This window comes from Gossypium hirsutum, chromosome D01 (genome assembly GCF_007990345.1).
Source record: "Gossypium hirsutum isolate 1008001.06 chromosome D01, Gossypium_hirsutum_v2.1, whole genome shotgun sequence".
Taxonomy (NCBI): domain Eukaryota; kingdom Viridiplantae; phylum Streptophyta; class Magnoliopsida; order Malvales; family Malvaceae; genus Gossypium; species Gossypium hirsutum.
The window spans coordinates 6,385,366-6,411,467 of NC_053437.1; the positions used below are offsets into that span (position 1 = coordinate 6,385,366).

General features: G+C 32.7%; 3 protein-coding genes and 1 non-coding gene across 6 annotated transcripts; 3 read left to right on the forward strand and 1 right to left on the reverse strand.

Moving 5' to 3' along the window:
• Window positions 1-4,019: 4,019 nt before the first annotated feature.
• Window positions 4,020-7,367, reverse strand: LOC107939200 (homogentisate 1,2-dioxygenase). Of its 2 annotated transcripts, none has more exons than XM_016872491.2 (9): window positions 6,983-7,367; window positions 6,549-6,779; window positions 6,107-6,186; window positions 5,738-5,905; window positions 5,422-5,597; window positions 5,252-5,321; window positions 4,986-5,140; window positions 4,723-4,806; window positions 4,020-4,491 (listed from the first exon to the last, which is right to left on the reverse strand). In XM_016872491.2, the coding sequence occupies exons 1-9, from the start codon at window positions 7,201-7,203 to the stop codon at window positions 4,267-4,269; spliced, it is 1,410 nt and encodes a 469-aa protein (XP_016727980.2). In that variant the 5' UTR covers window positions 7,204-7,367; the 3' UTR covers window positions 4,020-4,266. The 2 variants fall into 2 exon arrangements, with proteins under 2 accessions (XP_016727980.2, XP_040942830.1); XM_041086896.1 differs by having other exon boundaries at window positions 5,774-5,905; window positions 6,983-7,348.
• Window positions 7,368-7,969: 602 nt separating this feature from the next.
• LOC107939203 (ras-related protein Rab11B) lies at window positions 7,970-10,514 on the forward strand. The gene is made up of 2 exons (XM_016872495.2): window positions 7,970-8,457; window positions 9,781-10,514. The coding sequence occupies exons 1-2, from the start codon at window positions 8,237-8,239 to the stop codon at window positions 10,208-10,210; spliced, it is 651 nt and encodes a 216-aa protein (XP_016727984.1). The 5' UTR covers window positions 7,970-8,236; the 3' UTR covers window positions 10,211-10,514.
• A 7,328-nt stretch (window positions 10,515-17,842) lies between these two features.
• On the forward strand, window positions 17,843-21,002 carry LOC107939176 (ATP synthase mitochondrial F1 complex assembly factor 1). 2 transcript variants are annotated; one of them, XM_016872458.2, is made up of 5 exons: window positions 17,843-17,980; window positions 19,127-19,597; window positions 19,694-19,773; window positions 19,862-19,920; window positions 20,456-21,002. In XM_016872458.2, exons 2-5 carry the CDS (start codon window positions 19,280-19,282, stop codon window positions 20,758-20,760), a joined length of 762 nt encoding a protein of 253 aa, XP_016727947.1. In that variant the 5' UTR covers window positions 17,843-17,980; window positions 19,127-19,279; the 3' UTR covers window positions 20,761-21,002. The 2 variants fall into 2 exon arrangements, with proteins under 2 accessions (XP_016727947.1, XP_040942831.1); XM_041086897.1 differs by lacking the exon at window positions 17,843-17,980 and adding an exon at window positions 18,094-18,264.
• A 3,216-nt stretch (window positions 21,003-24,218) lies between these two features.
• On the forward strand, window positions 24,219-24,324 carry LOC121214174 (small nucleolar RNA R71). The gene has a single exon (XR_005909760.1). It is a non-coding gene; the product is annotated as a small nucleolar RNA R71 (small nucleolar RNA).
• The last annotated feature ends 1,778 nt before the right edge of the window (window positions 24,325-26,102 follow it).

Below are 26,102 nucleotides of genomic sequence, written 5' to 3' on the forward strand. Positions count from 1 at the left end.
ATACAAATTAAGTTTTATTTTATATAATAATAATAACAAATCAATAAAAATGTGATCATAATGAGATTTGAACCCTAAACAAAATGACAATTAATTAATTTTAACGTGAATTTTTAATAAATATATTTGTTACATAATTCCATTTCACCCACACGGTCAATGCGCCATAAATCCAATTTTACTAATTGAGCTAGTTTAACTCGTGACACCAACTTAGTTAAACACTTTATAATAATATATAGTGTAGCTTAAATCAATGAAATGTGCTATCTGTATTTATATGTACTATTATTTTTTCTAACATTTGTATTAGTTTGTGACACTAACTCAATAAAAGAATTTTAATAATAATATAAAAACATAATAAAAAATTTAGCCTATAAAATTTACCTCTTTCGTCACTTTAGCCCTAATTTTTTTTCTAATTACTTCGGTCCTCAACTTTTAGTCAAATTATTTTTTTAATGAAAAATTAGCTGAACTGCTAACATTTTAACAATACTGACTTGATAACTTGTACAATAATTCACGTATAATTCATAAAATATTTTTTTTTCAAAGTTATTCATATTAACAATGAATTCACGTGAATCAAAATTTTTCTTAAAAACAAAGTAATTTGATAAAATTTTGATGGTTGAGTGGAACCTGAAAAACAAAGGTAAATTAGGAGTTGAAAGCTGAAAGATGAAAAGATGGAATTTGGAAGTCGGAAATCACATTAATTATACATAAGACAAAAGGCCCACCGGCAAAGTAGGAATCTAAGAACAAATAGATTAAGACTAACGATTTTATGAAATGTATCAGTAAAAGTTGAAATTATTTTATGAATGGTCCAGGGTGTGTGTGAGTCATCATGGATATTTGGGGGCTTGACCACTGACCAATTTTTATGGTCGGTCCCCCTTGGGGTTTTAGGATTCTGGCGACCCTAATATGGAACCATCCTTAGCCAGGGTGCAGCAGGCTAAGGAACCAACTTGGACCACGACTTGTAGGCTTTGTTGTGATAGGGGGGACTCGATTGATTCAAATATATAACCATTTCAGTATTTATTAATGTTGTAATTGTAGTTGAAAAGATGAATCTAGTATTTGGTATTGGTACGTTTAATTAAATTAGATTAAATTAGATTATGGCATGCAAGTGCAAAATATAATTATAAAGTAAATATATTTATAAAAAATTGATATAAATTAAATTTGTTTTTGTTTTCTAATTTAGACCACAAAATCGACTAAAAGTTATGAAAATCTTTGCTATGAGTATTGAATACATTTTTAAATTAAGTTAAAGTATTTAAAATGTTAAAATATGCTATAAGTTCTTTGTCATAAGCTCCATAACAAAGGCTTCATTCTCAATATCATTAAAATATTACGACACGTTGATAATCAACTTTGTCACAACTCAAGTACGATATATTTAGAGTGATTGCAAACAACTATCATAATAAAAAAAATCAATATTGGATGGTTCAAAGCGGCGGGCGAGCAAATTTGGCAAAAGTATCGAGCATTCATCAAACTGGAGAGGACGAAACAAAATCATCTCTAAAATCACATGCAAAAGCAAGACTACATGCATAAACAAGACTAAAAAATGTGCTCCAATAACAGAAAAAAAAAACTTTCTAAAAGTAAAGACTTATTAAGTAATGAAATATAAACAAAAAAAAAACTCAAGACGACACAGGTTTAAACCGACTCGTGAAATCATTTATTATTCTGAAATACTTTCAAAATAAAAATAGATTAAGAAGTCGACGAATACCCACCCACTTTCCAAGAGAAACTGATGGTGGCTAGTGGAGTTTTAGCGACAACAGACACCATCATTTGTCCATCACAATTTGTGAAGACAACAAAGATACTCACAAAATAGATCTGTAAACTGGAAAGAGAAAACACATTGAGTGAATGGGGAAAAAAGAAAGAAAGAGAGAGTTGGTTGTGGAGAGAGAAAAAATGTGAGTGGTAGCCAGCCTGGAGGTTAACACTGCCGTTAGACAAAATAAGGGGAAGAAACAAACGATTTGAAGAAAAAAAAAGAAATTTTTTTATGAGATTCATTTTTAACTTAATTTAATTACATTATACAACATTTTAATTTTGTGATTTCTATTTAATTTAATCACATTATATAATAACTAATTTAATTACCATATTATATTTCACTGACATCATATAACAATTTCATTTAAATTAATTTAGGAATAAAATATAAATATAACATTTATTTTTAAAAAATAGGAAAAAGAAGTAATCTTATTTTATTTTATTTATTTATTATATATATATATGATAACATATGCATATGCATATCATATATATATACTAAAATAAATTTTTTGAATAATTTTAATAACAATTATTTCTAAACTAATTATAAAATATTTGTCACCTATTACTAACACATCAGCATGGTTTAATTTTATAATCAAATTATTAGTAAAAAATTATAAAAATTAAATAAATTCATAATAATAATTAAATGTATAATTAATACATACATTAACCCGTATATTAGTTGAATATGCAAATTAGTTTAATTATATAAGACGATAAAACCAATTTTATTGAAAAGACACCTTGCAAGCCCCAAAAAAAGGCTCTTTTTTTTTTAATTAAGTTGATAAATCATGATTTTAACTATGGAAATATTTTACATATTTAATGTATTACATTTTTTATGAATCTTGTTAAATATTTTTTTTGGGCTTATTTGTCAGAGGAATTTTTTTTAAGTTAGTATTTAATATTTTCTTAAAAACTTTAAAGTTCATGAGAATAATATCGAGTTAAGGGATTTTGTACAATTGTCTAGTTTAGACTCTAATATAGAAACAATTGTCAAGTTTAAGGACTAGTTTACATAAAAAATTTAAACCCTAAAATGAAAGTTACCCAAAAATATTGTTGCCGAGTTTATGCTTAAATTGTGATTTAACCCTTATTTTTAATTTCAAAAGTTGCATCAACAAGAATATTAAAACCAAACAGGTCAATAAGTTTGGCCTAGATTCAAGACACTAATTTCGTTGTTGCTATAAATTTTACTTTCCTCTTGTAACTAAAAAAAAGAAGACCGAGGTGGGTCACAGTTAGGGCATAGTTAGGGTGAGTTTGGATGGGTGGTGCGTTTAGTTGCGGTTAGTGTAAAAACAGCGGTGGCGGTGAGATTAGATACTATAGCGACACTGTAGCGTGAGACAAAAAGTAAGTTAAACGCACCACACCGCAGTCAATCGCTCATCCAAACGAAACCTTAATATGGTTTGGTAGGCAAGTCTTTCAAGATGTAGAATAGATGCAAGGCTTTTTTTAGCAAGAGTTAAAAGGCTCAAATCCACCTCTGCATTGTCTAAGAGACTGGGTGAGGTCAAAGTCAACTATTGGACCAAATTTATTTACATCCCAGATTTATATTTCTCAAAAAAATCTTTTAAATATTTCCCCCAAAAAATCAAAAGAGAACCTTATGAAAATCTGGTTTGAAAAAAGATTAATGGTGTGTTTGTTTAAGAAAATGAATTACGAAATTTTATTTTTAATTTTTTGCATTTTTTATATTCGTTTTATATAAATTATTTCAATTAACAATAGTTTTTAATTTTAAATAATATTCTTAATATTTTATTAAAAATTTTATATTAATATTTATAAATATATAGAAATAAATGTTCTATAATATAAGAAAATTTTCCTATCAATTTCTGGAAAAATCATTTTTCTAAAGAGTGAAACAAACGAGTTCAAATATTTTTCAATTCTTTTCTTGTTTTTATATGTATATAGAGATGCATATCAGATTTTCCGGTAGATATCACTTGTTTGTATTGTCTTTTTCATCGATTTTTGGATGATGTAGCACTTGTCTTGTATTAAACCTGCTAAAATATCAACCACACCTTTATCTAAAACTCATCCAACTTCTATATATTTTCTTTTCTAATTTTCTCAGATATGTTGGAGAAAGATATCACAGGGATATTTTAAGAAAAATCAAGAGACTATTTTACATAATATATACATATATTATTTCATATCATGCCAATCACAGTTTGTACATTCGTATATAGTCCATAGCACATTCATAAGAGCTAAGGAACAATGATATCGCCCCTCCCACCTTTTCCTAACCCTGTGAGATGACATACCTTTTTTTGCGTATTCCGTGTATGTACGTACTTACTTGCTAACTATATCAGAGCTGAGGCCCGAGGTTAATGTTTGAATATTAACTCAACCATGGTGGCTTTCTCACCCACTCTTATTTCCATTCTGCAAATCATTGCTTTTAACATCCGTTTTGTCGTGAGAAAAATGGGATTTCAGCCCTATCCAACACTGGTAATAATCGAGATCCCTGAAGTGGGAGTCAAGAGCCCATGGACAGGTTCTAGGCATTAAACATGATTCAAACATAAAGGCCATTGTATCAGTGATCTTGTGAGGTCCGGCCTCATTTCCACGTGCAACAGTGGCCTGCAAATCAAAAGAGTTGTCAGAACAGACTAGTGATCCTAAGAGGGGTCAGTTCCGAATAATAAACGGGCATTGTCAACTAATTAACAGGACTGGGTAGACTTATTAGCTTTGGGTATTCCTAGCCCTAAAACTTCATGGTAATCGACTACCCGATCAGACAAACCGAAGAACAAAAATGGCATAATGGAAATTGACTTGCGACCTCAATGTTGTGCTCAAGATAATTACCTCATATGTCTTGGTGTCAGGACCATGAGGAGTCATGCAGCTGTGAAGGCTAGCACCACCAGGCAGAAAACCATCAGCTTTTGCCTGAAACCAATACATGGTAGCCAAAATTCTCAATCAGAAAACTTAAGTAAGGCTGATTTTTATTTTCAAAGCCAACGTCGATATCAATGGGGATGCAACCATATAATCCAGTGTTCCACTAGAAACATGCTTTAACTTTATCAACTAAAAAGAAAATAGCCAGAATGTGATGGACTCACCTCATATCCACCATATATTAGGCCCATAAATTCACTCATGCAATTGCGATGGTAATATGGAGGTCTGAATGTATGTTCAGCAACCAACCATCGGGGAGGGAAAATGACAAAATCAAGCAATGCCACACCCGGTTTATCAGTTGGTGCCGTCAGAACTGCAAGATATTGCTCAAATAAAATGTAGATAATTTAAGTACAAGTACAATTGAACCCCAAAAGTCTTAGGAGAAGTACTATGTGAAGACAGAGATCATCTCGCAGCATACCTGTATTTATTGATGGATCACCATGATCGATTAAAACAGTATTGTAAGGGCAGAACTTGCTAAGATCATACTGAATCCAACATTTTCAATAAAATCAGATTGCTCGAATGGATCATAGTCAAAATCTTATAGTTTTTAATTATTTTAGTTTGAAGGTTGATTGCACCCACCTTATATGGGACATAATTACCATGCCAGGCAACCACATTGAAAGGAGAAAAATCTTGTCTTGCATTGAAAAGTTCTCCTCCAAACTTTTGTATAATAGTAAACCCTGGTCGGGGGCAATCCTCAAACCAGGCTGTGGGAGCAAGGAAGTCCCTTGAAGCAGCAAGACCATTAGCACCTACACAAGATGAAAATCATACGCTAAGGGCATATCTATCCAACATGATCAATAAAGTGACTTATTTTTAACGGTACGCGGACAACAAAATATTATACTTCATTCGCTCATAGGCCACATTTGAACAAGAGATTAGGTACCTATAGGACCAAGATCAGGAAGTTGAAAATGGGTACCAAAAACTTCAGCAACATAACCACGTGATGGGCCATCAGGCAAATCTACAACAAAGCGGAAGCCTTGGGGTAAGACAACAATTTCACCAGGAGACACCTGCAATCTTCCGCATTCAGTAGTGATCCATAGCCCTGTAATCAGAAACGCAGTTCTTTAGTATGCATATTCCTTTGTGACAAAAAGAGTTTTAAGTTAACCAGTACTCCATGTAACACTTGCTCATAAATGAACAAGAAGTTTTAAAGAAAACACATATCCATGCGCCAAAAGGAAATCTAAGACTCCAAACAAGCAAAAAAATAAACTTTTTTTCAAAAAGGATTTTAACTTACTTCCTTGCTGGGGAACTACCAAAAAATCACCATCTGCATTGCAGAAGGCACAATTGTCCATTGATTTGTTGGCAATATACCTACATGTAAGGAAAATTTTATTACCTCCTTCATGCAAACCTTTAAGCTAAACAATTGAGCACAACCCGACTCTCCTAGCACAGGATCAATGCAACAAAAGTTCTTTCTGAATGCATGAAAGAGACACAAGATAGTAATGGTGGTGAAACTCATCTCAACCGTGCACATGAACAATTTGGTGAACATATCGAGCCAAAATTTAAATTGCAAACAAACCCAGCTCACACTACTTTCGTTTCAGTAATGAAAAAAGTTACTACAGTAACCTGCCCATAATTCTTAGATAGCAGGTGTATTAAGCAGTTATGATCAGATTCATCATTCGTGTAAAAAATGAAATGACAACAAAAATACCAATTACATGTGAATAGCAAATCCATGGCGAAGGAATGAGCTGCCAGCTCCACATATAGTGTATAAACCATCAATAAAATCCGTCGGCGAATCAGGAATATCCACAGGCTTCCACCGGAGCTGAGTCGGGTTTGCTACCGTGTTGGACCCATCAAATTCACTCACAAGCTTTTTATGACTCGGTTCACGAGGCCAAAACGGCTCGTGAGTAACCGATGGTTTGATTCTATAGAACCAGCTATTAACACAAAAAATTCAAAAAAAAAAAAGAAGAAGAAGAAGACAAAATCAATAACATGAACACTAAACAATTTTCCTTTAATCAAAATTTAAAATAAAATTGAATTTACTAAAAATTCAACCGAATTATCATATACACTGCTAGTCAAATTTTTAACACTACTAAAAAAATTATTTAAAAATCTGAAAAAAGAAAAACACCTGCGTTGACTAAGCTTCCGAGGAGAAGTAAAGGAAGTGCCGGAGATCTGCTCAGCATAGAGTCCAAATGGGCAAATAAGAGGACTATTTTGGCCACGTGGCAGAGATCCGGCGATCACTTCCGATTCAAAATGATTGCCAAATCCTGAATGATACTCCAAATCATCGGGAAAACGCCCCCAACCGTCACCTTTTATAACTTCCGTCGCCGGTTTCTCCATCTTTCTCGGTTTTTTTTTTTAAAATTTGCCCCCCTTATTTTGTACGGGTAAATCTTTGAAAGACAAAGAGCTAAATGATATAAGAGCAAGAGATTGAGATCAAGAGGTCGACGTGGCAGTTTCATCGGCTGCAGAGTCGTGCTGTCCTAAGCAACCTTCTTTGTCTTATAATTCAAGAAGTGAATGTTAATTAATTACATATAATTGGCAAAGGTCAATTCCATTAACATCTCAAATTATCCTTCAACTTTCATTTACTTCCTAAACTTTAAAATGCTTTTGATTCAATCTTTTCATTAGTTTAGTTATTGGTTAAAATATGTCATAAGTCCCTATACTTTTCAAAAAATTAGAATTTTATTTTTATCTTTTTATTTTCAAGTATTTAGTTCGTCTATTTTTCAAACTTTAAGTCCAACTGTTATCACTTTTAATTTTTTTTTGTTAAATTTAGACTCATCATAATGTTGTTATTTTAGTTACATGATTATCAAGTAAATATTTTTATTTCAAAATGTTACACCAACAAATTTAACAAAAAAAAAGTTGAGAGTATTAACAGTTGAACTTGAATTTGAAAAGCAGAGAGATTAAAATTTTTAAAATAAAAATACAATGACTACATTTTATATTTTCAAAGAGTACATAAATTTATGAAATATTTCAACCTTAGTACTTTGAGGACTCATATACAATTTTTTAAAAATTTGAGGATGAATTTAAAATAATTAAGATGTGAGATGCGATCTTTTTCCAACTTTTTATCTTCTTTATCGACAAAATTTAAAATCGGGTTACAAAAATAGGGGCCCAACAACAAATCCAATTTCCTGACCCGACCCGAGCCGACATGTACGCCCTCCTCCTAAATCTAAGCCCACTTTTTCTTTTCTTTCTTTCTTTTTTTAAATATCTTATTACAATTTCAAAATCGATGCCACCGATCTCTGCCACTTGATAAAATTTTCCTCATAAATTCAAATCTTTATTTTTTTTCAAGATCCGATAGAAGAACCCGACCTGGTGATCCGAAATGGCGGCGTATAGAGCAGATGACGACTACGACTATTTGTTCAAGCTAGTATTGATCGGAGATTCGGGGGTTGGGAAATCGAACTTGTTGTCGAGATTCACGAAAAACGAGTTTAATCTGGAGTCAAAATCCACAATCGGAGTAGAATTTGCTACCCGAAGTATTCGGGTCGATGATAAGGTCGTTAAGGCCCAGATTTGGGACACCGCTGGACAAGAAAGGTATGGTTTTTTTCAACTTTTTTTTTATACATTTTATTATTACTCTTTTTTTTTAAATCATTTTATAAAAATGAAGTGTTCTTTGAGTTGATACGTCGGATTGGTAGAATGGGTATTTGGGATTTTGTATTTTTGGAGCTGTTTAGTAGCTGAGGAAATGTGGTAGAATTATATTCAAGTAGTTCTTATCTTATTGCTTGTCTTTTTCTGTATTTTCTTTTTGGATTTTGGGGTAATTTTTCTAACTTTTTAGTGATTTGAGGAAAAGAAGCTGCTTCTAGACTACAGTATTTGGTTTGGTGAAGTAAGTAATGAGATTTCTTTTTTCTTTGTTTTGGATTGCTTGGTTGCTACGAAAATGTGGGTGCCAGGTGCATTCAGAAAATTTCCTTTTAATGTTAAAGCATGTGGTCTTGGCTTTTGGTTATTTAGTGAAAAGTAGATATTTTATTTTCCTTGGATTGCTGTATTTGATGTAAATTTTAAGCATATGCGAAAGGCGAATTGTCTTGATTAGTTAGCTTATATACCATAAGCTACTTAAAATATGTACATTTGGGTCTAAGTGATAATGTTACAGCTTGATTAACTGATGAAGAGGTGGAATTAAACCTACTGTTTATAGAAGTCCTAGTTGAATCATCGACTATACATCTTTAGAATATAGGTTCATTGAAGAGGATATCATCTGTATATCCGATCTATAGATCGTTTTACTTTTCATCATTCATTTTAGAAGGATATGATTGTTATCAGTTCTATATGTTAACCTTGTTCTAGTCTTGAAGTTCTTTACGATGTCCATAAATTTAGGACATTGTTGTAATTAATATCTGTGAACTTTGAAGCTTGGATTTATGTGAAAAACATCACATGCCTTCAGAGGGCATGTTTTCTATTATTCTTTAGCTCTCTGTATCATGCGCGAGTCTAAGAAGGGGCTGGTGTTGCATACTTTGATGATTTACGATAGATGCATAGATAATGTTTGGTGCCTGAGTTTCCGGTTGCTGTGCAACATTTTATTTTAATTGCGTAATCAAAACTTTTTTATTGCCATGACTTAGTCAAGGGGGATTATGATGATATGAACTCAATAGAAGATTGTGAATTGCCTAGTATAAGAAATCGATGCCTTTGCTTGAGAGGCATTAAACAAGGCTTGCCCAAGGGTAAGGTTTTATTGGTGTGAAAAGGAAATATAAATAGTTCTTCTACCTACATTTAAATTGTGAATGCTTAATATACAGTTTCTGCTACAAATAGATGTGTTTTATATGCTTTTTGAGACTTGTTTTCTTGTTATATTCTTTCCAAATTAAGATACCGGGCGATTACAAGTGCGTACTACCGAGGAGCTGTTGGTGCATTGCTTGTCTATGATGTCACTCGACACATCACATTTGAGAATGTCGAGAGATGGTTGAAGGAACTACGGGATCACACGGACTCCAATATCGTGATTATGCTCGTTGGTAACAAGGCAGACCTACGACACTTGCGTGCCGTTTCCACCGAGGAAGCTAAGGCCTTCGCCGAGAGAGAGAAAACGTACTTTATGGAGACATCTGCCCTCGAGTCCCTGAATGTAGAGAATGCATTCACTGAAGTACTAACTCGAATATACCATGTGGTAAGTCGAAAAGCACTCGAAGTAGGGGATGATCCCGCAGCATTGCCAAAGGGACAAACCATCAATGTCGGCAAGGACGATGTTTCAGCCCTCAAGAAAATCGGCTGCTGTTCTGCTTAACTGTCAGATGATTTTGAGTGTTGAAGTTCCCCCCTCAAAATTTTTATCTCATTAAGCCCCCCCCCCAAAAAAAAAAAGAAAAGAAAATCCTTACTAGATTTGATATCAGTTCCTTTTTCATGGTTCTTTTAGGGTATCTTATTTCCTCATGCAATGTTGCAGTTCATAGTTCTGATGTTGTATTTGATCACTTTAGAATAGTTTGATCAGACAAGGTTTAGTTTTGTACTTTAAAATAATTTTCATTTGTCATGGATGATAAAATTTGAATTACCTAATTATTATTTATCTATTTTTTCCCCGAGACCCGTAATCTTCAAAATTTTGTTAACAATGTAATATCTAATATGCATGCTATCTGAAATGAATGTGTAAATTATATTTATTTCCCCTCTTTTCCTTCTTTCTCCTTTGTTTATTTCCTTTTTTTTCTAACGTTTATTTTCCTTCTTTGTCTTCTGTTTTCTCTCGTCTGTCTTTCTCCTCTTCTTGTCCTCGAAGAAATTTGATAGAAAAGAAGGAAAGCAGAGAGAAGACAGAGAGCAGAAAAGAATCTAGGAGAAAGTCAATAGATTGATCAACATTCAGAGTTGTTTTTCTCGTGTACAACCACCTCCCTTTTTTAGCTGAAATGAAAAGAAACTAGTTTCAGCAACTGGAAGACTAAAACAAAACGCACCGTATAACCAAAAAACAAAAAGACCCCTTTAGCTATTTGATTAAACCCACCGTTTTGACTTCCTACCCATTATTTCTGCAACAGACATAACAGAAACTTAACTTCTCTTCCTAGCCACCCACACTTTTTATCCCGTAACACAAATCCATCGCTCCCGACATTTCTTCCCCGATTCTCACACACTCTTTTCAATTTTTTCCTCTCATTTTTTTCTAGTTTTGGGTAACCAAAGGCCAAAAACACACACACCCTACACTAGAGTGCAGAAGATAGTTTTTGCACGAGAGAGAAGCCTTAGAGCACGTTTGGTTGGGGTGAATGGAATAGAGATGTATTAGAACAGAGCTGTAATCATTAATTCAAGTGTTTCGTTCAATTGAATGGAATAAAACTGTAATAGTATTCTTGTGTTTGGTTGAATAGAATAAATATTGTAATAACATAAGGAAAATGACTTAAATGACCAAATTACCTTTAGTAGAATTATTTTAGATAGATGATTATTGTTATTGTTATTAAATTTTAATAAGATTATTACTAAATATAATTTAATAAAAATAATGATAAATAATTTAATCATATTTTAACCTAATTATTATTAAATACTGTTAGGGATCGTCCCGATTAAAGCAACAAGTAACAAAAATAGCGGAATAAATTGAGAAATTGAACATACAAATTTAACGTGGAAAAACCCCTCCAAAGAGGATAAAAAACCACGGGCAAAGATAATTTTACTATAATGGCAAAAGAACGAAGAGTACAAAAGGTGGAGATAAAAACTAAACCCCAAAAACAAAGAACTCTCAAAACGTAAACACAAAATTCTCTAAATGTGTTATGAGTTCTAATCTCTAATAGGTGTTTTTACTAAGGTTGTGAAAAAGTCTATTTATAGGCTAAATTCATATGTCAAATAATAATAAAATAATCTAAACTAATCAGTGTTTGACTGAAACAAATAAACAAAATTTAACTAAAAGATTGTTTCTCAAATTTGACTGAAAATAGGAGTTATACTTACCAAACCTCCACCTTGACTTATATTTCCACAACGCCATTTTTGCCAAAGCTCGCCACGAGCCTATCTTAAACTATGCATGGAATCAACTGAGTCGAATCTGTGCTTAGAAACTGGAAAACTTCTAGCCTTCGACTTGTACACTGCCAAATCAAAACTAACCTGGGTCTGATTTTCACGAACACAGTGCCCTAACTTTTCAAAACCTGCATCCAAAAGAGAACCTCTCTTCAACGAAACGGTCATACATTTTTCCCTTCTATGACCAAGTTGCCTCCGCTCTAAACGAGTTGACTTCGACTCTGTAATGGACGAGGGACGTTCGATTTCACCGGTCACTGTAGAACCTTCCAGAATATAAAGACTGCCAGTTCTTTTACCTTTTAACAAAACGAGAGCTCCACAAGATTCTTTAATGCCACTTAACTCGATGTTGATTCTACATCTTTTCAAGTCTAAAATACTCAAGGAGATGAGATTCTTTCGTAAATCAGGTACATACCTGACATCTGAGAGTGTCCTAATCGTCCCATTGTGTATCCTAATTTTAACAGTACCAATACCAATTACCTTACTAGATGAATCATTTCCCATGCGCACAACTCTACCTTCAATCGAACTGTATGTAGAGAACCATTCTCTATTGGGACACATGTGGAAAGAACATCCTGAATCTAGGATCCACTCGGACGTGAGCTTGGAGTTATTGGTCGTTGACACTAACAAGAAATCATCACCGCTTTCATCGATCAAATTAGCACCAGCTACATCTTCCTCGTTACTCTCAGCAGCTCTTTTATTTCGCAGTTTATAACAATCTGCTTTGACGTGACCTAACTTTTTATAATAGCGACACCTTTTTTCTCGTTTCTTTGATGCCATCAAAACGGAAGCTTGTCTATTTGCCTTGCTATCCAAATGAAGCTCATTGTCGAGTTTGTCTCTACTCAACAAATGACCCTTCACATCTTCGAACGAGAGTTTGTCTTTGCCATAAATCAAGGTCTCCTTGAAAGACTTGTATGAAGGGAGTAAAGAGCACAATAATAGCATAGCTTGATCTTCATCATCAATATGAACATCATCGTTCTTTAAATCATTTAAAAGAGTAATGAATTAACTGATGTGATCTCTAAGAAGCTCACATTCGTTCATGCGAAACGTAAATAGACGTTGTTTCAACACTAAATGATTAGCCAGAGACTTAGTCGCATAAAGAGTTTCTAACCTTTTCCACAAGGCGAATGATGTCTTCTCCATCAATACCTCCTACAATACTGTATTCGAGAGGCACAATTGGATTGCAGATAAGGCCCTTTCATCAAGCTCTTCCCATTCTGTTTTATTTAGATTTTCAGGCTTTTTCCCGGTAACAACCTTTTTCAAACCGGATTGAACTAGAATTGCTATCATCCGAACTTGCCACAGATTGAAATTTGTCTCACCATCGAACTTCTCAATTTTAAACCTTGTTGTTGCCATATCTGAATGGGCTAATCTTTGAACTAGCTCTGATACCACTTGTTAGGGATCGTCTCGATTAAAGCAACAAGTAACAAAAATAGCGGAATAAATTGAGAAATTGAACACACAAATTTAACGTGAAAAAACCCCTCCAAAGAGGATAAAAAACTACGGGCAAAGATAATTTTACTATAATGGCAAAAGAACGAAGAGTACAAAAGATGGAGATAAAAACTAAACCCCGAAAACCCAAAAACAAAGAACTCTCAAAACGTAAACACAAAATTCTCTAAATGTGTTATGAGTTCTAATCTCTAATGGGTGTTTTTACTAAGGTTGTTAAAGAGCCTATTTATAGGCTAAATTCATATGTCAAATAAAATAAAATAATTTAAACTAATCAGTGTTTGACTAAAACAAATAAACAGAGTTTAACTAAAAGATTATTTCTCAAATTTGACTGAAAATAGGAGTCATACTTAACAAATACAATTTAATAAAATAATATATAATTTAATAACATTCTTAATATAATTATTTTTAAAATATGAATTAATAAAAATCATAACATATAATATTAGAAAAATAATATATAACCTACTTTATTATTTTTAAACTTCAATGCATATTTAATGTATTAAAATATCATTAGTAAAATAAATAATTTAATTATCTTTTAAATTAAAAAGTAAAACATTAGAAGTAACAAATAGCTTGAGAATTATATTTTCCATCCAAACATAATATTCTAATATTAACTTGCAAATTATCTAACGGATTATCCAAACGTAAAATTTTACATCCAGTTGCAGATTATCTTGTGAAAATGGCTTGTAGCAATGAGAAAATTTTACAATTGTTTGAACAATCTCCGAGAAATGTTTTGATTTAGGATTATGTGATTCCTATTTTCTTATCACCCAAAAAAAAATTATACTAAATAATACAAACACCCTTGGGATCAATGATTATTACAAGCAAAAAAATTCTAAGAAGAACAAAGAAATAGCCGACAAGAAATTAATCTTTGTTATGAACTAGAAATTAATCTTTGTTATGAACTTTCTCTGAATTACAATGATTTTAGCATCATTGACATTCATTTGAATGTATTTGATTACACAGGATAATATGTGAATGTTCAATCTGCTGATGAACAATGTACCAAAGAATCCAAAAGTAAGCGCTGCTACTCTATGATTTGGGATACCATTCCAATGTGACTTATTATACATCAACGGTGTTCCATGATTACAAAATGACCAAAAAAATCAAATATAATATGATGTTTTTATGATTGAGTGAAACATTGAATATCAATGACAGGAAAAATCAAAACCACAAAATAAATGATCCTATTATCAACAAAAAGGGCTACCCAAAATCAAACCCACTACATTCAACAAACTGTTCTAACTCTGTTACATAAATCAAATACACAAATTGCAGACAATGAACAATTCTAACCATAACACCATATGGCATTTAATTTCTCCAAAGTGCTACACAAAACCAAACCTATAGAGACAATGAACAGTTCCAACCATAACATAAGAAATACTAGTGTACGACGACATCACATTTCTTTGAATTCATTGGTAACCTTAATAGCTTTTTGAAGATACACAATTTATCTTTTTCAAGCAGATTAATCATTCTTAATATGAACTTCTCCAGAACCATTACATGGTTCAAGAAATAACTAATCATTTTAAACACATATTTGCTTTCATCAACTCTAGAAATTTTGGTCTCCTTGACATGAAATGATAAACAAGAAAGTATAAGTAGTGACTTCAATCCTTTTTCACCATTAGCCTAAACTTCCACACAAAATTAAAAAGAAATGTTAATCGTTTGTATGCTGCAATTTTTTTATGTAATTATTGGTAAATGAATAAGAGCACTTAGAGAACTCTTCATACCAGATCTAGAATAAAGGTATCTAGGTTAGGCACATTATGTAGAAACTCCACAAGCCGCACTCATTTCCGATAAGGATATAACAAAACTCTACATCAGACCTATGGACCACACAAACTAAAGTAGAAGTAACTAAATGCCATTGGTTAGATATTATGAAATTAAGTAAAGTTAATGGTAAAATAAAAGCTACTAAATACCCTTGTTTTAATATTTTTGTTCTCTGCATTTTGGCTGTAGCCATTCTTACAAGAAATTAACTGAACCAGTGAAAATTAAAAAAAAAATAGATGCAATCAATGGTATAAATGAACACCCAAGATTCCAACACTAGGAAACATGTATACTACAAAACATCAATTCTATAGATGAAATTAATGATATAAATGAAACATATAGTAAAAAAATTATACATATCAAACCTTAGAAAGATCAACAGAGTTTAGAATCAATAATTTAAAGCGAACAAATTACTGTTTTAAGCACACAAAGCCCATTAAAGAATTAACAACTTCAGCTAAAATTACATAATTCAATGTCATAACATACACTAAACTAAAATGAAGATCTTGTGAATCCAAAATGATAGTAAGTTTAAGTTAGCAGACACCAAACGGAGTTTCTAAGAAAGCCAAAGGGCATTAAAACCAAAGCCAAGACAAAAATAATAAAATACCCAACTATAGAAGCAAACCCCAAAATACAAAATAGAAACCCTTCCTGGAAATTAATTAGATAGTGAACGTATAAAAGGCGAGAGAGAGTTTTATCTGAAATCCCAATTTCATTTTCCTCTTAAAACCTGTACAGATCTAGGGCATTTGAAATTTGGGTCCGAATTAAAACTTACAAGTTCTTGGATCCTGCGAGATTACCCGAAAAACATTTCACTTCTTTTTTTTCAATGGATTAAGCTATCAAGAATTTCCAATTTTGTCAATATATTGAAGAGAAAAAGAGTTGAAGAAGAAGAGAAAACATATGTTGGATTTGGAGGAAATGGGATTAAAAAAAGGTTTAAATTGATAAGTTGGGAATTTGTTGATATTACAATGGAAGAAATAAGCATGAAAAAGAAAAGGAAAAGATTTCAGACGTGAGAAAGAAAGGATATTGGCGAGGGTAAATTTGAAAGCTTTAGCTAATTTCTTACACTAATTCATGATCTGGCATGTACAGAATGAAATCTTCATTCTCAATTCTACGAGAATTTTTATGAAACTCTTTCATTTGCTTCTCTTCGATGGAAGTTTTATTTTTCGAGAATGTTTCCTAATTTTTGGCCTAATTCTTCTTCTAATGATTGATTCAACCTCTGATCAAAAAGATATACTTTGGTTATATTTTATCTCTTCAACAAGTTTAGTAATGAGCATAACAGCCCGATTGTTCCGATGGAGAGAAGAACCTATGATGAAATTTCTAAACGAACAATTTCAACGAAATCTTTCAATTTCTTATTTTACTATGTTCAAATCTATGTATTCCTCTATCCGTAGAATACATTAAATGTACAGAAATGACTATAGCAGAGTTTCTGTTATTTGTATTAACAGCTACTCTAAGAGAAATGTTTTTATGCGGTGCTAATGATTTAATAACTATATTTGTAGCTCCAGAATGTTTCAATTTATGCTCCTACCTATTATTTGGATATACTAAGAAAGATGTAGGGTCTAATGAGGCTATTACAAAATATTTACTCATGGGTGGAGCCAGCTCTTCTATTTTGGTTCATGGTTTCTCTTGGCTATATGGTTCATCTGGGGGAGAGATCGAGCTTTAAGAAATAGTGAATGGTCTTATCAATACACAAATGTATAACTCCCTAGAAATTTCAATTGCGCTTATATTCATCATTGTAGGAATTGGTTCAAGCTTTCCCCAGCCCCTTCTCATCAATGGACTTCTGACGTATATGAAAGAGTGCAGTTCGTTCGATAAATTCCTACCTTTCTATCTATCTCTAAGATGTTTAGATTTTTCAAAAAAATCCATGGACATGCAGAAGAGAAATGTTATCCCACTCAGACCAAGACATAACTTTGACTTTGACTTTGACTTGGACTTGGACTTGTTCAAATAACAATTAAGGTGAAGCAGAGTCAGGAATAACGATTCTCTTTATGATAAACAGATTCATTTTGCAAGTTTGTTGTTACGAGTAGCTCCTACAAAGGATTAGACTAATGACGAATACAATACTTGAATTCTCGATGTAGATGTTACATAGTTGGTTCTCATCCTTTAGAGGATACGAGTGTAAGAGGAGCATCCGTCGACAAAAGGATCACCCTAAGATGATCATCTCATGGCTATTGAGAACGAATCAAATCAGATGGTTCTATTTCTCAATCTTTCTGACTTGCTCTTACGGAACCAAAGTCGAAAAGATTGAGACAAATCAGTCATTTACAACCACTGATGAAGGATTTCTTGAAAAGTTAAGAATTAGTAATTCATTTTAGAAATCGAATGGGTTCGATCTTATACATACGCGAGGAAGGTAATTAAAAAAAAGAAAGAATATACAACCAACCAAACAATGGTTTAGTGAGGGCCCATTGAATTGAGCTGTAATGCATTGGTATTACAGCCAATCAAACATGCTGTAAGTTTTTTTCTAATGTTTTTGTTTATTGTGATTTTGGAAATCCCTTGCTTCATCCGAAATTGATTTCAGGTATGAATCATTACTTAAACTTTGTCTTTGCCTTTTCATTTCTGTTTTTAGTTTCAAATATATGCTTTTTGACTTGTATTTCAGTGGGTTTATTTTATGGTTTTTGGTTTTCAGGTTTAGAAATCATTGTTTCATTTTGTGTTTCTAATCTGTGGATCTCAGTTTGGTTGTGATTTTTGTTTGTTTGTGGTTTACTTTCGTGAGAGAGAAACCTTAAGTTTTTATCTGTCGTTTGTGATGTTTGTGATTTTTGAAACCCTTGCTTCATTGGAGACTAATTTTAGGTATGAATCATTACTTGAACTTTTTTCTTTTCCTTTTTCATCTCTGTTTTAGTTTCAAATCATTGCTTCTTTACTTGTGGGTTTTTGCTAAGGTTTTTTTTTTTCAGCTTTAGAAATCACTGTTTCGTTCCTTCTTTCAAATCTATGGATCTCGGTTCGGTTGTTCTTTTTGTTTGAGTGTCGTTTACTATATGATGTTCTTTTATTTTTCGGATTGTTTGTTTCCACCTGTTTTAAGATTATAACTTAGGTTGTGGCTAATTTCTTTGAAATGTTTGCTTAGCAGTACACTGTTTGCATTCTTGTGTTTAGGGATGGGGGTTAGGGTTAGAGTTTGGGGTTGTGGTGTGTAGTCGGGGGGTTGGGGATTGGGGTTGTGTTTTATCACTGTGGGTTATGAGGTTGTAGTATTTAGCGGTGTGGGTTTGGGGATGTGGCCTTGGTGCTTGGGGTGTTTTGTAGTGAGGCGTTTGGTAGCTTGAGTTAATTTTTGTCCCTATTCATTCAACTTTCGTTCGTGTTGCAATTTTGAATGCATTATGATTTTACCTTAAAATGATTTATGGCTTCATGCACATCAATATTACGAAACGCATAAATACTTGAGTATTTCTTTTTCATCCAAAATATACATCTATATATATATGTATTTCAATTTCAAAGTAAAATGACTTGTGGTGTATACAGGAGTTTATTAAAAATGGTTTGATTCTTGAATACGGTCTGGTATTCTTATAAAAAGGAATATCAGTTTCGAGGGAAGCCCAATTCATAATATTTTTTCACTGGGCCAGAAATAATTTCAGTAGAATTTAGGCCAGGTTTGAGTTATTGGGTCAAACTAATTCCGATTTCATACCAGGCATTTCGCCAACGCTGCGTTTTGTTCATAGCGCTCATTTCTTTGGTCTCGCTCGAAATTTACGGCGTAGCATTGCACATAGAGTGTTTGATAAAATCACCCAGCGAATCGAGCTTGAGCTTGGGTATACTCCGCACCTGAAAACTCGAAAAAATGCAACGGTTAGCATCAAGAATCACCGTTACCGCGAAAGTTTCCTCGTCACTAAGAACTATCATCTTGAAAGAAACACCTTCTTCTTCTTCTTGGCTTTCAATTCGCTGCTTCTCTGCCTTCTCTTCGCAGCAACGTGTCACGGAAAAAGAAGCAATCCCAGGAGATTTATTGAAATGGGGTTCGCTCGGTTTTTGCAGGACTTCGAGATTTGCATCTGGGTTCAAGCCTTTAGAACCCAAGCCATTGGATTCCATCATGGATTTGAACAGATCAAAGAACCGTTCACCTGAGGACCTTGCTTCTATTTGGGATGATGTAATATACCCAATTACTGAATTTTTCTTTCCCTTTTCATTTTTATGTCGTTAATATGAAAAAACAAATTGATTAAGCAATTTTTTTTATGTTCAGTATCACTTGGGAAGAGGTCATATTGGGTTGACCATGAAGGCAAAACTTTACCGTTTATTGGAACAAAGAGGCTCAGATTGGTAATCCATTTGATTCCATTGTTTATGTTGTTACATACACGTTGGGTTTCATACTTCTTACTAGTCTCACTTCTATCTGTCTTTGCAGCCGGTATTTTGTCGTTCCTTTGTGGAGAGGAAGTGGTTATACAACAATGTTTGGTCAAGGTTTGTTATCTGATCGGTAGTCTTCGAACTTTTTTCATATTGGTTTTATGTGACAATTGATTTATTTTGCGGTGGTTGACTTCTCTTGCTTGTGATCTATATAACCGATTATTCAACTTAGGCAAAATGCTTTCTATACTACAATGCTTATAATCATGTTATGGTTTATTGAATCATGCCTGTTATAGCAATAAATTTCTATTAAGAAACAAGCTAGTTTAGAGCCTTAATTGTTAACAAGTTCATCATTCTCGACCATACTTTTGGTTTGATACTATATAACATCATGGCTTTTGCAGTTGGGAAAGAGTAAGAGTTTCTATCTATTGGCCATTCTTGTACATGCTGATCGGAACCAGGAATCCAATTAGGGTTATTTGCTATAATGAACAGTGCTAAATACTAATGATGTCATGCATTAGGCTCTCCATTAGATTTTTTAGATGGCATATGCCATTGAAGTATACAATCAAATTTTGCATTCTTCCACAAACTTGTTTGTTTGCTTAAATGTTTATTCAAAATTTTCTTGCAGTGCAATTGCCATACATGCTTTTCACTGGTCTCGAAGATTATAAAGCAAGAGGAACTCAAGCATCTCCTTACTTCACTGCATCCTTTTACACAGAATTTGCGGAAAGCAAGGACTTGGTACTTATCCGTGGAGATATTGTTTTCACCAGCAAACTTACTGATGAGGAAGCAAAGTGGCTCTTAGAAACCACTCAATCTTTTTATCTTAATGATGTGAGGTACAAGCTGGTTGAATGTTTCAATAAAGAACCACGGGATTTTGAGTTTAAGGATGTCTTACGAGCTTTAGACATGCCCATTCTGTAACTTCTTAAAATGATATATTTTTGAATTGTAGTGCTTCATTTTGAAGAAGTGAAGCAATAATGTCTCTAAAAATTGTTTTTCTAGACACTACTTGTTTCATTTTCAAGAAATTATTTAAATCCTCTCCGGGAGAGAGGACAGTCTTGAGATTATTTGTTGTGTTCTTGTGAGAAATATTGAAGAGAGATTATTTTGTGAGGCATTTTACTTAGAGAGATACAGATCTTACACTTTTTGTCTCCCATTTAAATGATATCAACGAATTAATCGTACTTTTTATACATCAGATTGTATCAATTTATGTATTGTGAGTTGAAGTTTTCTTCAACCACCTAGTTAAAGTTAATTACGTTTCGGGTTGTTTACATTTTGGTTTTGGTGGTGCATATTCATTATCTACAAACATCTAATTAGAATGATCGAAAATACTATGAAGCGTGAAACATAATAACAGTTGAAGTTTCACTTCTCTTTCGGTTTTAGACAACTATACAAACAATCCCGTGAATAGAAATCAATACTAAACATTTGTTATGCTATATTTCTATGTTTGGTTTTACCAAAAAAGGTATGAACAGGTAATATAATATTCTTTGGATGAATTATGTTATTTTACTTGTTTTATTAGTTCTAGCTATAGGGAGCATAGATATAAACTGAAAGATCTTGGCTGAAGCTGGTTCTCTTCTAGTTCGTTAAAAACCTATACATGTGAAGGAACCTCTTTATGAGTATAGGCCATTTTTGACTACCAGCATTTGTTAAGTAGGGATTGTTAAAGCCTTTACTTGTGAAGGAACCTCTGTATGAGAATTAGGTCATCTTTGATTGTCAACAGTAGTTAAGTAGAAACTGGAGTTGTTAAGGTATCCATATGACAAATGAAAAGCAACGGCAACATTCTATAAGTAGGAAGTAGGAACTACCGTATGACAGCGAATATTTCTTACATTTAGGACGTAAAAGTGCTTTTGGGCAGCAAAAGCAATCCCAAACACACGAAAGCACTTTTAAAAAGTGCTTATGAACCTATCATGAGAAGCTAGAAAATTGGTGTGGTGGCTTATAGAGTTTGGGACGAAAAAGTACTTAAATGTACATAATCAAATTTTCATTTACCCAACTAATAACACTTTACTGCTTTCTTTCTTGTTTAGGTTTGAGGAAACAAAAATACTCTTTAAATTGTAGTTTAGTGAGTTCCTTTAAATTGTAAGATATATTTTTATACTCTTTAAATTCCATACATGCATTGATTTAATAGTTATTGTTATTGTTATTGTATTACTAAGAGTAATTGTTATTATATTATTAATAATATCTAAAATATGTTTTATATATTTAAATTAAATATTTTAAATAAGTTATATTAATTATTTAAAAGATAATTTATAATTTATATATCATTATATTAAATCATTTAGATTAATTATTTTTTACTTTCAAACATTATATCCAAAATGAACATTTTAACTTTCAACTGCAGGGTATTACAGACAATTCGTGAAGGATTTTTCAATAATTGCTTCACCGTTAACAAAATTATTGCAGAAAGATATTAGATTTTTATAGTCTGAAAAGTGTTATCAGAGTTTTGATAAGTTGAAAGTCATGTTGATCGAAGCTCCAGTTTTAACACAACTAGAATCCGAGAAAGAATTCATTGTTTATAATGATGCTTCGCTCAGCGGATTAGGTTGCGTTTTAATGCAAGAAGGTAGGGTTATTGCTTATGCTTCTAAGTAGTTGAAACCACATGAGAAAAACTATCCAAGACACGATTTAGAGTTGACAGTGGTTGTATTTGCTTTTGAAGATCTGACGACACTACTTGTACGGAGAGAAATGTCACATGTATATCGATTATAAAACTTTGAAATATTTGATGACTCAGAAAGAATTGAACTTCAGACAACGTAGATTGCTTGAACTATTAAAGGATTATGATTTGGTGATTGACTACCATCCGAGTAAAGCTAATGTTGTAATTGATGCCTAAGTCAGAAATCTTTGTTTGCATTGAAGGCGATGAATGCTTAGTTAATTTTGGAATGTGACGGTTCTATTCTAACCGAGCCAAGGGCTAGACCGCTATTCTTTCAAAGAATTCAAGAGTTGCAAAAAAGATGAATCCAAATTTTTTAGCTAAACAAAACCAGATTCAGAATAGCTAGACCATTGAATTCCGTGTTGGTAATGATAATGATCTGTATTTCCAAAATCGGATATGTGGGTCGAATGACTCTGATTTTAAGCAAAACATTCTATAGGAGGCTCATAATAGCGTTTATTCGATACATCCTAGTAGCATCAAAATATATAATGACTTGAAATAGAGTTATTGGTGGCCGAAAATGAAACGGGAGATTTCAGAGTTTGTATCGAAATGTTTGGTATGTCAGCAGGTTAAGGCTGAACACCAAGTACCATCAGTATTGCTTGAACCTATTATGACCCCTGAGTCGAAATGAGAACGAGTTACAATAGATTTCGTATCAGAACTACTATTAACTTTGAAAATGAAAGATTCGATCTGGGTAATTGTTGACAGATTAACGAAATCAGCTCAATTTATTCTGATCTGAATAGATTATTCACTTGAGAAACTTGTTGAATTGTATGTTGTTGAGATTTTTAGATTGCATGGTGTGCCGCTATTCATAATTTTTTATCATGATCCGAGATTTATTTTTAGGTCTTGGGGTAAGTTACAAGAACTTTTGGGCACGAAACTGAACTTCAGTATAACTTTCCATCCTCAGACTAACGTACAGTCAGAACGAGTTATTCAAATCCTAGAAAATATGTTGCGATGTTGTGTTATTGAATTTGAAGGTCGCTGGGAGAAATTCTTTCCTTTAGATGAGTTTACCTATAACAACAACTATCAGTCCAACATTAAAATGACACCGTTCGAGGCTTTATACAGACGTAAATGCAGAACTTCGTTATACTGGTAAGAATTGAGTGAAAGAAAGTTAGTCGAGACATATTTGATAAAAGAAATAGAAGATAAAGTTTGTATTATTCGAGATTGAGTGAAGATAAACTTGAAATGGAAAGATATCGAGTTTCAAGTGAGTGATAGAGTGTTTTTGAAAGTCTTCTCGCGGAAGAAAGTGCTACGGTTCGATAGAAAACGAAAGTTTAGTCCAAGATTTATTGAGCCATACAAAATTATCGAGAGAACTGATCCTGTGGCATACATACTATTAAAAACTTGCCATTGATAGTTATTAAAAACACTAGCCATAGTAGTAGGTTTCGTACAACTACCTTTGTAGGTTTCATTCTCATAACTTGGCACTGATAGTTATTCAGTGTCATCTACTCAATAAATTCTTAGGCTACCACAGGTGTCTATTAAATTCAATGTTCCACCAACTGCTTGATCAGTTATCTGTTTAGTCGAGAGATTCAAACGGTTGTAAAATGTTTGAACTTGTAACCACAAAGGTAATCAATGATGAGGACACATTCTCAAAAGATCCTTAAATCTCTCTCATGCATCATACAATGTCTCAAGCTCAAATTGAGCAAAATAAGAGAAATCATTCTTCAACTTGGTTGTTTTGGCCAATAGAAAATACTTCAACAGAATTTTTTTAATCATTTGAGCCCAAGCGGTGATGGAACCTGGTGGAAGTGAATTCAACCACTTTTTTACCTTTTTCCTCAAACTTGTTCCTCAAAGAGAATGAGAATAGCCGTAAACGTTTGACATCATCAGTAACGCCATTGATCTTGAATGTGTCGCAGATATCCAGAAAGCTAGCGAAATGAGTATTTGGATCTTTATCTTACAACCAATTGAACTGAACATACTGTTGCACCATCTAAATTGTGTTCGGCTTAATCTCAAAATTGTTTGTAGCAATAGTCAATCTGACAATACTTGATTCAACCCTAATTAGAATGGACTTAGCATAGTCATGCATAGTCCGAAGAGCAGGACGTATAGGAAGTTGTTGATTACTAGGATTATTATCCATCTCCACTGTACTGTCCTTTTGCTATTGACCGTCTACTAAGATCTGTTGACCTTCCTTTGCTTCTCTAACTTCTCTTCGATTAACGCGAGTAGTTTTTCTGGTCTTATTGTAAAAAATTAATGGTTCCAATATGTAGCATTTAGTCATAAACCAAGGGAACTTGTAGGAATTAAACAAAAGAAAAATTAGAATGTAAAAAATAAAATAAAATAAATATTAAAGTAAAGATAAAAAATGGTTAAATTAATAGAAATAAAGTTTTCCTAATATTACAGTGTCAGACAACAGCTCAAAAAATTTGATGTCCACGAAACTTACTAAAAAGTTGACTAAGGTAAGTGCAATTATCAATTAATAGTATTGCTACAATGAGCAAATATATTGTTCTCACTTAGACTAAAAATGCAAGTAATTACCATCTTTCTTTAACCGAATAATTCGAGTGATTGATTAAAAATTGAAATTAACTAAATTAATTAACTAACGAACACGACAAAGAACAAAATACGAAAATAATTGATTAACAACCAAGAAGCGAAACAATACCCAGGAAAGAATCCGCCTAGATTTCCTTTGTCACTATCAATCTAAATTACGCAAATTCTTTACTTAGTTCACTGATCCGTAGAAATTCCTAAATTATGCAAATATGTAACAGCCCGATTTTGACCCTAATCGGACAAAGTGGTTTTAGGACCACAAATCCGAGTCAGAAAAAATTTTTAAAATTATTTTTGGTATTTGCAATATGTGAATTACTATGTGTGAAAATTTCGTATGAAAATTTGATCGTTTGGTGCTCAATTTGATAAAAATGGCTTAATCGCGTAAAATAAAAATTTGGGGGTCAAATTTAAAAGCACCCAATTGTTGTTGCCTTTTAAAATGGGAGTAGTTAAGAAGAAATTATCCCAAAAATTAGATAGTGGGCGGCATATTACATTAGTGACCTTAGTATATGTGTTTTTATAAATTATTATTAATAAGGTTAATTTGGTCATTTGCTAAATTAAACTTTATAATTAAAATTAAACAAAAATTTCTTATTCATTCATCTTCTCCAAGCCGAATATTAGTTAGAAAAGAACTCAACCATGGCTTCTTAGGTTTCGGCAATGGTTTAGCTTGATTAAGGTATGTTTTGGTCTCGGTTTTTTATGATTTTTACGTTTTTGTGATCGTTGCTTCGTGTTCTATCTAGCCCATGCTTTAATTTTAGAATTTGATGTTGATTTTGAGATATACCATTAGTGAATGCTTGATCTTTGTGATAGTTGATGATGAAATATGAAAGATATGTGAAAGATTAACATATTTTGTCTTTGAATTTTTGGTGAAATTGAGTAATTA